The 12,294-nt window shown below is 31.8% G+C and overlaps 1 protein-coding gene and 1 pseudogene across 2 annotated transcripts; one reads left to right on the top strand and one right to left on the bottom strand.

The window, feature by feature from the left end:
• The first annotated feature begins 1,680 nt into the window (after nucleotides 1-1,680).
• LOC101490275 (uncharacterized) lies at nucleotides 1,681-2,860 on the top strand. 2 transcript variants are annotated; one of them, XM_004516320.4, is made up of 5 exons: nucleotides 1,681-1,776; nucleotides 1,855-1,959; nucleotides 2,217-2,516; nucleotides 2,608-2,680; nucleotides 2,797-2,822. In XM_004516320.4, the coding sequence occupies exons 1-5, from the start codon at nucleotides 1,738-1,740 to the stop codon at nucleotides 2,805-2,807; spliced, it is 528 nt and encodes a 175-aa protein (XP_004516377.3). In that variant the 5' UTR covers nucleotides 1,681-1,737; the 3' UTR covers nucleotides 2,808-2,822. The 2 variants fall into 2 exon arrangements, 1 of the variants encoding a protein (XP_004516377.3); XR_012161370.1 differs by lacking the exons at nucleotides 1,681-1,776; nucleotides 2,217-2,516 and having other exon boundaries at nucleotides 1,787-1,959; nucleotides 2,797-2,860.
• Nucleotides 2,861-6,707: 3,847 nt separating this feature from the next.
• Nucleotides 6,708-12,294, bottom strand: part of LOC101490588 (cucumisin-like) — a 15,567-nt pseudogene continuing 9,980 nt past the window's right edge.

The raw sequence follows: 12,294 nt of genomic DNA on the forward strand, positions 1-12,294 counted from the left end.
ATACACCTACGGTAGCTTATAGTAACAAAATTAAAAACTGTAGGTATAGATAAACTATACCCACAGATAAATTATTTATTGTTGGTATAGGTGTCTTATACCTTCGGTGACATAAAATTGTCGCTAATTGTTATAGTTACACAATTAAATTTGTGGCTATAGACACCAAAATTTTAAAATTAATATTTTTTAATTCAGCCAAAATCTTAATTATTTGTAAATATAACTTTGTATAAATATTTGCTCAATGTAAGCAAAAATAATTTTAATTGAGGCAAAATCCTATTTTTTTAATACACCCAATTTCAATTAAGCTAAAATCAAAATTTTTTAAATGGAGCCCAAACAAAAATTTAATGGAGTAAAAAAAAATTAATAGAGCCAAAATGTTAATCAGTAGCAAATAAACCTTTCTCCCCAAAACCCCTAAAACCTAAAATAAGTAACAGACCTTCTTCTTCTTCTCGCCGTCGACCAACCAATCTCGCCCAATCTATTTCCTTCTTATTCTTCTCGCCGTCGACCAACCAATCCCGCCCAATCTGTTTCCTTCTTATTCTTCTCGCCGTCGACCAACCAATCCCACCCAATCTTTTTCCTTTTTCTCGTCGTCGACCAACCACGTTCTCATTGTCAATCGACCACTGTTCTCGTCATCACTGTGACCAGCGTTCTCGCATCATCGGTAACTTTTAATTTATGTACTGTTTATATATTTTTGCAGCTTTTAATTTCTGTTTTGTTATTTATGTGTTGCTCTTTGTAATTTCTGTGTTGTTCTTTGTAATTTATGTTCTGTAATTTATGTTTTGTTTGCTTTGAATTTTTGTAATTTCTGAACCTGTAATTTTAAACCTGTGCTTTGAATTTCTGAACCTGTGCTTTGAATTTTTGTAATTTCTGAACCTGTAATTTATATAATCACTCATTATTTTAAATGAACTTTTTTTAAAAGGAAGGTTCCAACCGCTAGAAATTAAACACTAGCTTGTATCATAACAAATTAAACTGCTAGAAATTAAACTGCTAGAAATCCCTTCATCTACATATACAAAATTCTAAACAATTGATCTATTTATAATTTCTATCTGTGTGTGCTTAGGAATTGATTTTTCGTTAATCTTGTATTTTTAATACATATGTTTTATTTTGACATGCAAATTGCTAGAGCACTCAATTAGACTGATATGAGACAATGTTAATGGAATTTTAGATTGGTAAGATTAAAAATGATACTTTCAAAATCAAATCAATGAATTTAATATCTTTCCACTCTATAATTATAGCAATCAAAGTAAAAGCTTACTGCAATTTCTATACAACTGATTGTAACTAAAAAAATTAATAACATACATACATATATACATGCTCATTGAAATTACTAAAAGTATCAGTTATATTGATAATCCCTTCGAAAAGACAAGCATAGTTGCAACTTGAAATGGAAGACATTGAAATGGAAAACATTAATTTTTATATTGTCGTAACAAATCTCATTAGGTCATTTTTTCCTTCAAAACTGTATAGTATTGAATTGAATTGCAAGTAGTGTACACATAAGGAGAAATTAATAAAACTCAAATTCAAGAGAAATAGTTAAACAAAATAAAATTAAGAAGTTGAGAGAGTGGAGTATATATTAAAGAGTTTATTATTTAGACTAATATTTTATTTCAATTGCAGAAAATAAGTAAAATTAATAGGCAAAATCGTGCTAAGTTTGAAGATGTTCATTGTATGGGTTCAAAAAGTTTCCCAAAGTTTATTGATGAGAAGGTTGATTTCTATTTCTTTTTTTATGGCTTTAATTTAAATTAAAAATGAAATGCATTTAACTTATTTATTTGGTTGTAGATAAAAAAGGGCAAAGGAGTGTTGCCTGGACGTAAAGAGATTTACATTGATACCCGCACTCGTAAAGATGGAACAATTGTCAATGAAAAGGCTGCAAGATTGATTGTAAGTTTTGATAATAATTAAACGGTACCAATATATAAAATGTGTATAAATTAAGTTTGACAAAGTGCTGAATTTTATTTTCAAATGTATGATGATTGTATTGGGTTTTTACTTGACCTTTTAGGAGATTTTGTATTTGTTAGCCTATATGCAATGTTGATGTTTTTTAATTGGATCTTATTGTAGTACTACATGCTTTGAATGTCAATTTAAATTTGGTATTTTCAATCATTAATAATTTTTATTTTATTTTTTAGGAAGAATTAAAAAAACATAATAATGAGGCTGGAACTTCTCAATCAACCCAAGACACACAAGGTTCTATGTCTTGGAAGGATGACATATTTTATCAAGTACAAGGACCTGATAAAAACGGACGTGTGCGATGTATGGGCAAGATTCCTCATTCTAAAAAATCGAAGGTTTGTGCATCTGAAAATGAAGAGTTGCGCGAAAGAGTTAAGAATATGGAAAACTTGTTAGCAAATGTGATGACTTTAATTCAAAATCGATTTTCTGGAGCAGATGTTAATGATATAATACAAGCTGCAAGACAGGTATATCATAAGTTATTAATCTTATCCAACTAACTTCATAAGTTCCATAATCGTATTTTTCATAAGTAATATTTTCTATTTTTTGTGATAGGTTCCTGATGCTACTAGTGCTCAAAACCATTTGAATTCACTTACTCCAAACAACAACGAAAATAATGAAAATGGTAATTAGATAGTATTAGTTAATTTTAATTAAGATCATTAACATTTTCTCTATTTTATTAGTAATATTTTTATGTGGAATCGTGTATTTATTCATTTGTTATTTTATTGATTGTAGGTGAAGATTAAAAGTTAATTTGTTGTTGAAGATGGAATATTGGCAAATTAGTGGACTCAATTTCTTAATATTTTTTGAGATTGTTATGTGTGACACAAGATGTCTATTTTAAATGTCTATTTTTTGAGGTTTAGGGTTTTGTTTTATCGTTGTAAGACTTTTATGTTAATTTTTAATATATACAATGAACACCTTTTATTTTATTTTGAGTCTTAGATATATATATTTCATTGTATATTTATATTTGTTTAATTTTATAAAATAAATTTTAAATTATTATATAATTTTTGTTGATAACAAAAAATTAATATTTATAATAAATTAATTACTCTTAAAACCTATACCAACAGAAAAAAGTTGTCACTTAAATGTATAGCAACAGAATCAAAACCATAGGTATAATTTTTATAAATTATGGCTAAAGTATATACCAACAATAAAATATCCGTAGGTAAAATCAAATGTTTACCGCAACGGTCGGTATAGGTAATTTTGCCTATCCCTACAGTTTTTATACGTTTACCTACAGATTTTCCCTGTCGCTAAACGTTCAATTTCTTGTAGTGTTAATTTGCTGTAGACTTAAATTATTGATTGTTTATTTTGGGTTTAGTGCTACAAATGGGAAGTGAGAATGAACCAATACAAATATAAACCATGTAAAACAAAGATTATGTGATTAAATTAATCCTTGTAAAAAAAATATTTAACAAGTCATAAATTTTAAATATTGTATACTTTTGTACAAGTCAATTAATTTAATAATAAATTATTTAAAAAATGAAGAACATAAGTTAAGAAATTTTCACAACTTTAGAATATGAGAAAAAAACTCAATTTTCAGATATATAAAAATCGAAGAAAAAAAATAGTTTGGAATTTGAATCTTATTACAAGTATAGTCAACATAATAATGCCTCTAATGTAAGAATTGAAACAAGTTAATAATTTAAGTGCGTGTATATTTATATATATAAATGTGTAAAATATTAATTAAAAAATAAATGAGTATTTTTGTCATATTAAAAATGTATGTCATCAGCAACATCAAATAAAAATCATATACGTCATAATAACAAATTATATAGCAAAGAAAAGTGATGTAGAGCAAAGGAAGAAGTTGAGTAAGCTATTATTATCAATATCATGCATGTGACCATGGATGGTTCTAGACAGATTTATTTAAAAATGTGAGTTTCAAATAGAAAGAGAAAACAAAATACGATAATTAAAAATTGGCTAGTTAATTTTAATCATAATATCATTATATTTTTGGGCTTCATAACAACAACTAAATAAAATTCATTTTAAACTAAATGAATAATAACGCTTGTGAGTTGCAATAAGGATAGATAGACATGCTTACTTTTATACAAAAAAAATATAAAAAATGAATTCTTTAGTGTGAAAAATTAAAATTCCTCTGCCTCTTCCCCTGTTTCTAACATACTAATGTAAGAGTTGTTAAAAATAAATAAATAAATAAATGAGTGTTGATGTTGACATGCATATTAAAAAACATATCATGAAATAAATAGAATATAATAGTATATATGATGAAAATAAACAAGAGAAATAGAGTTATTAACAGATCAAGTTGAGTGTTGTTGTGTTGGTTAATTTGTATGGTGGAAGAGAACTATGGATATATTATGTAGGCTAAATTACATCAGTGGTCCCTTAACTTAATTTCAGGTAACATTTTAGTCATTTATCTTTTTTTTTCCCGACTTGGTCCTTTATTTTAACTTTAAGTGACAATTTGATATTTTATATTTTAAAATTTCAACAATGTTATCCTTTTTTATACAAAAATTCAAAAAGAAATTCAATCAAAACTCATAAAATTAATTATATTCTTCAATATAATACAAATTTCATCAAATTCGTAACGCAAATCTTTAAATAAACTCATATTTTCATACTTTATTTGATATTGTTTGGAATAAATGACTAAATCGGGAAAGAAAAAAGATAAAAAACTAAAACGTTACCTGAAATTAAGTTAAGGGACCACGCATATAATTTAGCATATTATGTCAATGGTGGTATTAATTACTGTAATAATCAAATGGTTTTTGAATGCTAGCTTTTTGAGTTAGTGGTTTTTGTGGTGTAAATTTGCTTTAACATTGTCATCATTGATTCATGTATGAAATGAAACCGACATTTACTTAATTTGCATGAGATCGAACTATGCGAGTTCATTATTTGCTATTAAAGTCGAGAATCTTGTCCTTCCAAATTCATGTTAGCTTTTTGAAATGATTTCTCTCTTTGATTTATATCAGTCTTATCATTGATACATGTATCAATCTACTTGGGTTTTTCTTCATTTCATAATATACTTTATTTTCATAATCACTCTCTTCTTTATCTATAAATGATGCTATCAATATTAACTGTTAGTAGTTTTCTCTTTTAACAAAGTAGTACTTTCTTTTAATTTATATGGCATGCATTCTTGAGATTTCTTATAGTTTGGTCTCAGCTAATGATTCCAAACAACACTATCATAAATGTAGGAGGTAATGAAATTGATTTGTCATTCTTACTCAGAACTTTCATCCTCTCGAACACTTTTTTATTTATCTTTTATGTATCATATACTCATATTTAATCAAACTAGCTCAAAGTATAGATGGAGAAACAAAATGGTAAAAATAATAGTATTAAGCTTTTATTTATAATTAGGAGTAGGTAAAACAAAAATAGCAATAAAGAAGACACCACTAAAATATAAACGCAAGCTTAAAGATACACTAAAACTAAAACTTTACAAAGTTTCATAAAAAACAAAAGCTACAAAATCCTTTCATTAAGACATTATAGTAATTTGTATGTTTGCATTCTAAAGTGATTTTTTTAAACCCTCTAAAAGTGAGGTTCTATTTATTAGGAGTTTAGTGGAAGTTAAGTAAACTTAAGAATTGTTCGATATGATTTGAATTTGATTTCGTATTTAGATGAAGTTTTTTAACTAATTTTATATTAGATGTATCACTATTACATTGAAAAACTTGAAAGTGAATATATACAGTGTCGAATATATGGTTTTGAAATTTTGTATGCAACAACTCAACGATATTATATGTCATCATATTTATTTTATTATGATGTAATTTTTTTAATATATACAATGTCGAATATACGGTTGTCGCAGGCTATCACATTGCATGTACTTGTTTTTTATTATGGTGAAATTAAAATTAAAATATGGCCAATTGGCCATCATTCATTACATCTAACGTTGGTATATATACATGCTCGAATACATACTTAAATAATATATTTATATTTTTCACGTAAATGACTCAATTGTTGACATATGAAATACCAAAGAAAATTTAAGAAAAGTGGATTAAGTTATGAAAATTTAAGTTATGAAAATTTAAGAAAATTTAAGAAAATTTTTCACGTAAGAATTCTCTATGTTTCGGTTTAGATTAAGTTATGCAGTGTATGAAATTTGATAGAGGTCATTTTACTTAATATTTAAAGTGAGATTACCTTAAATGTTTTATTACTCATATTTACCGTACAAGACAAACAAGTATAACTCCAAAATAATAAATGATGAATTACTAAAGGATATTGTTGTTTAACTTGAAGAAGTGTCTCACGAATTTTCACAAACAATTTTTTTCTTAACATCATATGACAATAAAATCATTTATTAATTCTTGACCGATTATATAATTTAATTTCAACCAATTGAATTCTCCGCCGGGTATTTGAACATTAAATGAAACATAAAAATGCTATTCAAATGTATGAAATTGATACAAGAAATACTCAAAGATATAACAAAGAGAAAAAAAATTGGAAAAGATCTATACAAGAAGTAGTCAATTTGATTTTCTTCTTTGCAAAAGTATATCTTTTATTGAATAAAAATATAAAATAGTAAATTAAGAATTACATACATTACATATTTTAGTACTTTGACTTTTCTCTGCTCTTTCATCAAATATAATAATGGGGCTCCTAACTTGAGATTCACCATTGTCCCAAACTAAAGAAGCTGACTCAATAGATTTCTTCATCGCTCCATCTATAGTGAGAACATATGTTTGTGTTTCTCCTAGTGAAGTGAATGACAAAACACTACGATTCACTGAAACATTGAATCCTATAGGAGCTGTCACAATAGCTCTATATGTATACATCGGTAATCCCACATTTGTGACAACCCTATTGAAGCTTCCACTTGTATGTTGTTTGGGACGTAAGGCTTTGAGAGCAAATGAAGGATAATTTAAATCTCTCGCAGTCATGTGTGCTATCTCAGAGCAAATGACTGCATTTCCAATGATTTATTGCAAAGTCGTGGCATTGAAACCTTGACCGCATAAAAATCTTATGTAATCTCCTTCATAAGCCTCATATACTAAGCCTGGATTTAAAGCCTTGATGGGGTCAATTTGTCCAGCTCCATAACCAAATTCAGCTTCAACATTATTATTTGGACTTACTTGTTTAGCTACAACACAAGATATACGGAAAATTGTTTTCATTAGTTTAACACATTAAGTAAATTATACTCGCATCAAATAAACATGAATTACACTAGGCTCTTGTGATAAGTAAATATACATTCCATGTCTATTTTAACATGTCGATTATTTTTAAATAGGAGCAAGACAACTTTGAATAATCATTAAAAATACTTTTTTAGCTATTAATAACAGTGGTAAGTAATATTAAATACTTTATTATTTATTTTTAAATTATTAGTCTTATTGATAACTCTTCATCATATGCATATTTTTCCAATGTTTTAGTCTTATTTATCTTCAATCATTAGTTAAATTCAGGATTTATTTGATACATTCGGGTTATTTTTGTTCTTTGAATTCATTAATATGTTATGTTTGTATTTCAGTGATTAAGTAGGAATTTTTGGTAATTTTACATTGCGTTTTGTTTTAAGTGCAGTGCTGAATTTTGGTGAAAAATCAACATGATATATGTGAAGTATTTCAGCCATATCTAGAGTTCTAGATGTCCAATTAGTGTCACTCCAAGTGCTAATTAAATCTAAGATCCATATCTACAACTTTCATGAAGACACCGGGACCAAATTCAGACGCAAAAGATGAGAAAAATGCAAAATACCTCAGACAACAGATACTGTGCGCCTGGAGCGCGCCCTTCGCGCCTGGAGCGCATTTCTCGTGTTTCAGTTCTGTCAATACGCGCCTGGGGCGCATGACGCGCATTAGCAATCATAAAAACACAATTTTTTACTGTTTATGGATCTTTTTGACTCTTGGGAACTTGGGAGACTTGTGCCCTATCATAAAAACTCAAAGACGGCCGTTTCTAACGCCATTGAAGCAGTTTTATCAAGAATCATCCATGAATCATTCTTGTAATTCTTCTTTAATCCTTATCTTTTGTATCTCTGTCATGAGTAACTAAACCCTATTTGTTAGGGATGAGTGTAACCAGATGAAACCCTTATTTTTCTAATTTGATTTCTAGTTATATGAATGAGTTTATTGAATTATTTTTCTCATCTCTGTGCTTAATGCTTTTTATTGCTTGATCAACATTAAAATGTTCTACGATTTGTATTTTGAAACGGAAGTGGACTTTACAAATGCTTGAGATGAGAAATTCATGAATTTGTAGTCTAGACATAGGTGCAGGTCATGAAACCAATTAAATTAGTTGCAAAGCAATAATTTACAAGAGAATTTCTATACGGTAATGCTTAATTCTAATCTTAAATCCACTAAGGAATTAGGGGTTACTTTGGAATTAAAGGTTCTGTCACTAAGACATTAGGGCAAGAATAATAAAGAGAATTCGGTAATAATTCAATAAAGGAATTCAGTAACTAGGATCAAATTAGACACCAAGGTTGGATTCGAAGTGAAACTCATCCCTGACATTTTTCTCATTATAAAAGATCAATTTTATTATTGTTGTTAATTTCAAACATTATTTCAATCAACTTGGGAACCTTTTTGTTCAATTCTAGTAATCAAATATAATTCAATAGTAAAACGCAATCCTTGAGTTCGACACTCGGTACTACCGTTTTATTATTACTTGCAACGATTCAGTACACTTGCTGAAACGCAATCAAGTTTTTGGCGCCGTTGCCGGGGATTGCCAATTCACTATTGAAGTTAATTTATTTACTTAATTGAAAGGTCGATTACCCATTCATCACCAACCGGTTACAATCAATAAGTTTGAAATAAGTCCTGCTCTATACCGAGAGTTGAGGGAAATTCATTTTGCCGGTAGACATAACGAAGACGCTAATAGACACCTCACAAATTACTTTGAATCATGTGAAACAGTGAAGGTGGATGGTTTATCTGAGGAAGGCAAGAAATTGAAGCTATTCCCATTCTCTTTTATAGATGATGCTAAGGAGTGGTTTCTTTCCCCCGCCGACAGCATCACCACATGGGATGATCTTGAGGATAAGTTCTTGGAACAATATTTCCCCCCAGCCATGTTCGTTAGAAAGAGGCAAGAAATCACCGGTTACAAACAGAAAGAGGGGGAATCTCTTCGTGACACTTACAGGAGATTCAGAAACTTACTAGCCGGATGTCCTAATCATGCTTATGACGACACTGCCCAAATGCAAATATTCTGTAATGGCTTGAGGCCGAGCACTAGAATTATGTTGGATGCCACAACTGGTGGTTCTTTGAATTACAAAACCGCAGCAGAAGCACGAAAGATTATTGAGATCATGGCATCAAATGAACAGATGATATTGTATGACAGAAGTGGTGGTTCAACAAGTGGTGTAATGGAATTGAATGTTATGGATGGGTTAGCTCCAGACAGGCTACTATCGAAGATGGAAGAGGTTATCGCCACTGAGATAAAGAAGGGAATGGCAGCTCTAAATATACAACCACAAGCGGCCCCCGTCAAATTACTAAAGCAGACTAGTTGTAACCTTTACGGAGGAGCACATAAAACTGGAGTCTGTGAAGCACTGGATGATAATGAGGTAGAAGAACTAGAACGGGTGAATTTTGGAGGCCGAGCACTAGAATTATGTTGGATGCCACAGCCGGTGGGTCTTTGAATTACAAAACCGCAACAGAAGCACAAAAGATTATTGAGATCATGGCATCAAATGAACAGATGATGTTGTATGACAGAAGTGGTGGTTCAACAAGTGGTGTGATGGAATTGAATGTTATGGATGGGTTAGCTCCATACAAGCTACTATCGAAGATGGAAGAGGTTATCGCCACTGAGATAAAGAAGGGAATGGTAGCTCTAAATATACAACCACAAGTGGCCCCCGTCAAATTACTAAAGCAGACTAGTTGTAACCTTTGTGGAGGAGCACATAAAACTGGAGTCTGTGAAGCACTGGATGATAATGAGGTAGAAGAACTAGAAAAGGTGAATTTTGTGAGTAATAACAACAGGCAGAATAACCCCTACTCTAGTACGTACAATCCTGGTTGGAGAAATCATCCGAATTTTTCTTGGAGAGATCAACAAGGTAGATCTCAGGGTCAACAAGAAGCTCAAACAAACCAATTCCCACCCAGAAAGGCTGCTTGGGAGAGCGCTATAGAAAAACTAGTTACAAGCACAAGTTCTTTCATTGAAGAGTCAAAAGCCGTCCAGAAAAATCACTCTGCATCAATAAAAAATCTTGAGACTCAAATGGGTCAAATTGCTCAACAAATGGCACAAAGAACGTTTGGAAATCTGCCTAGTGACACAGTTCCGAACCCAAGAAACAATGTTAATGCAGTGACCACGAGGAGTGGCAAGGTGAGTGAACAAGTACCACCTGAAGCCAAACAGAGTAGAAGTACCTTAACTCCAACTCACCTGGAGGAAATGGTCACACCAATATCGGTTGAAGAGCACATCGCTATTGAAAAGGAGGAAGAACCCGTGGTACAAAAAGGGGAACCACTGCCAAAACCAGAAATTCGACTTCTATTCCCTCAAAGATTAAGGACGGAAGAAACTGAAAAGCAATTTGGTAAGTTTCTTGATGTTTTTAAAAAATTACAGATTAACATCCCTTTTGCAGAAGCACTAGAGCAGATGCCGACATATGCTAAGTTCATGAAGGATATTCTGTCGAAAAAAAGAAAAATCGGCGGTGAAACAGTTATGCTTACTGAAGAGTGTAGTGCTATACTACAAAGGAAGTTGCCACCGAAGCTCAAGGACCCTGGAAGCTTCTCAATCCCGTGCGCTATTGGAAATAGAACTTTTGGGAAGGCTTTGTGCGATCTTGGGGCTAGTGTAAGTCTTATGCCCCTTTCAATATACAAAAAATTGGGGATTGGAAAAGTCAAGGACACACAACTGATGTTACAATTTGCGGACCGCTCGATGAAACACCCCTATGGAGTGCTGGAAGATGTGTTGGTTAAAGTGGACAAGTTCATTTTTCCAATAGATTTTGTGGTACTAGATATGGAGGAAGACAACGACATTCCTTTGATTTTGGGGAGACCGTTCTTAGCAACAGGGAGAGCTATGATTGATGTAGCAGATGGCACCTTAACCGGGACACCGTTCTTAGCAACAGGGAGAGCTATGATTGATGTAGCAGATGGCACCTTAACCTTGAAAGTAAATGAGGAAACCGTCACTTTTAACATTCTAAAAGCCATGGAACACTCAAAAGAAAGAAAAGGGTGCAATCGAATCGAGATTGTAGATGAGATAATCAATGAAGAAATAAAGCATCAAACACCCAGCCTGCCATTAGAAAGAGTTTTACGTCTACCCCAAGATGTCATTCAAGAAAGTGAAGACCCAAAGATGAAAGAGGTGTTGGCCATGTTAGAAACATCGCCATCCTACTCCCCCCGTTTTCCTACTAGGTGGGAGGACTTGAAAGGGAATGAAGACAAGTCCGCGGAGAAAAAGACACCACTAATTGAACTCAAGCAGCTGCCTCTTCATTTGAAATATGTATTCCTGGGTGAAGAAGAAAAAAATCCAGCCATAATCAGTGCAAGCTTAAGCGAGTTACAAGAAGAAAAGTTGAGAATTCTGCGGAAGCACAAGGGTGCTATCGGCTGGTCCATTGATGACTTGAAGGGAATAAGTCCGACTTTTTGTATGCACAAAATCCTCATGGAGGACAATCACAAACCGGTAGTACAACCCCAAAGGAGATTGAATCCGGTAATGAAAGAAGTGATCAGGAAAGAGGTGGTAAAGCTACTAGAAGCCGGCCTCATATACCCAATTTCAGATAGCTCTTGGGTGAGTCCCGTCCAAGTTGTACCAAAAAAGGGCGGAACGACTGTCATCACAAATGAAAAGAATGAGTTAATTCATACTCGAACGGTTACAGGCTGGATAGTGTGTATTGATTACAGGAGATTGAACAGTGCTACGAGGAAGGATCATTTCCCGCTCCCTTTCATTGATCAGATGCTTGAGCGGTTAGCCGGACATGAGTATTACTGCTTCCTAGACGACTATTCAGGATACAATCAGATAGCTGTAGCACCCGAGGATCAAGAG

The sequence above is a fragment of the Cicer arietinum genome, chromosome 7 (assembly GCF_000331145.2).
Source record: "Cicer arietinum cultivar CDC Frontier isolate Library 1 chromosome 7, Cicar.CDCFrontier_v2.0, whole genome shotgun sequence".
NCBI classification, from domain to species: domain Eukaryota; kingdom Viridiplantae; phylum Streptophyta; class Magnoliopsida; order Fabales; family Fabaceae; genus Cicer; species Cicer arietinum.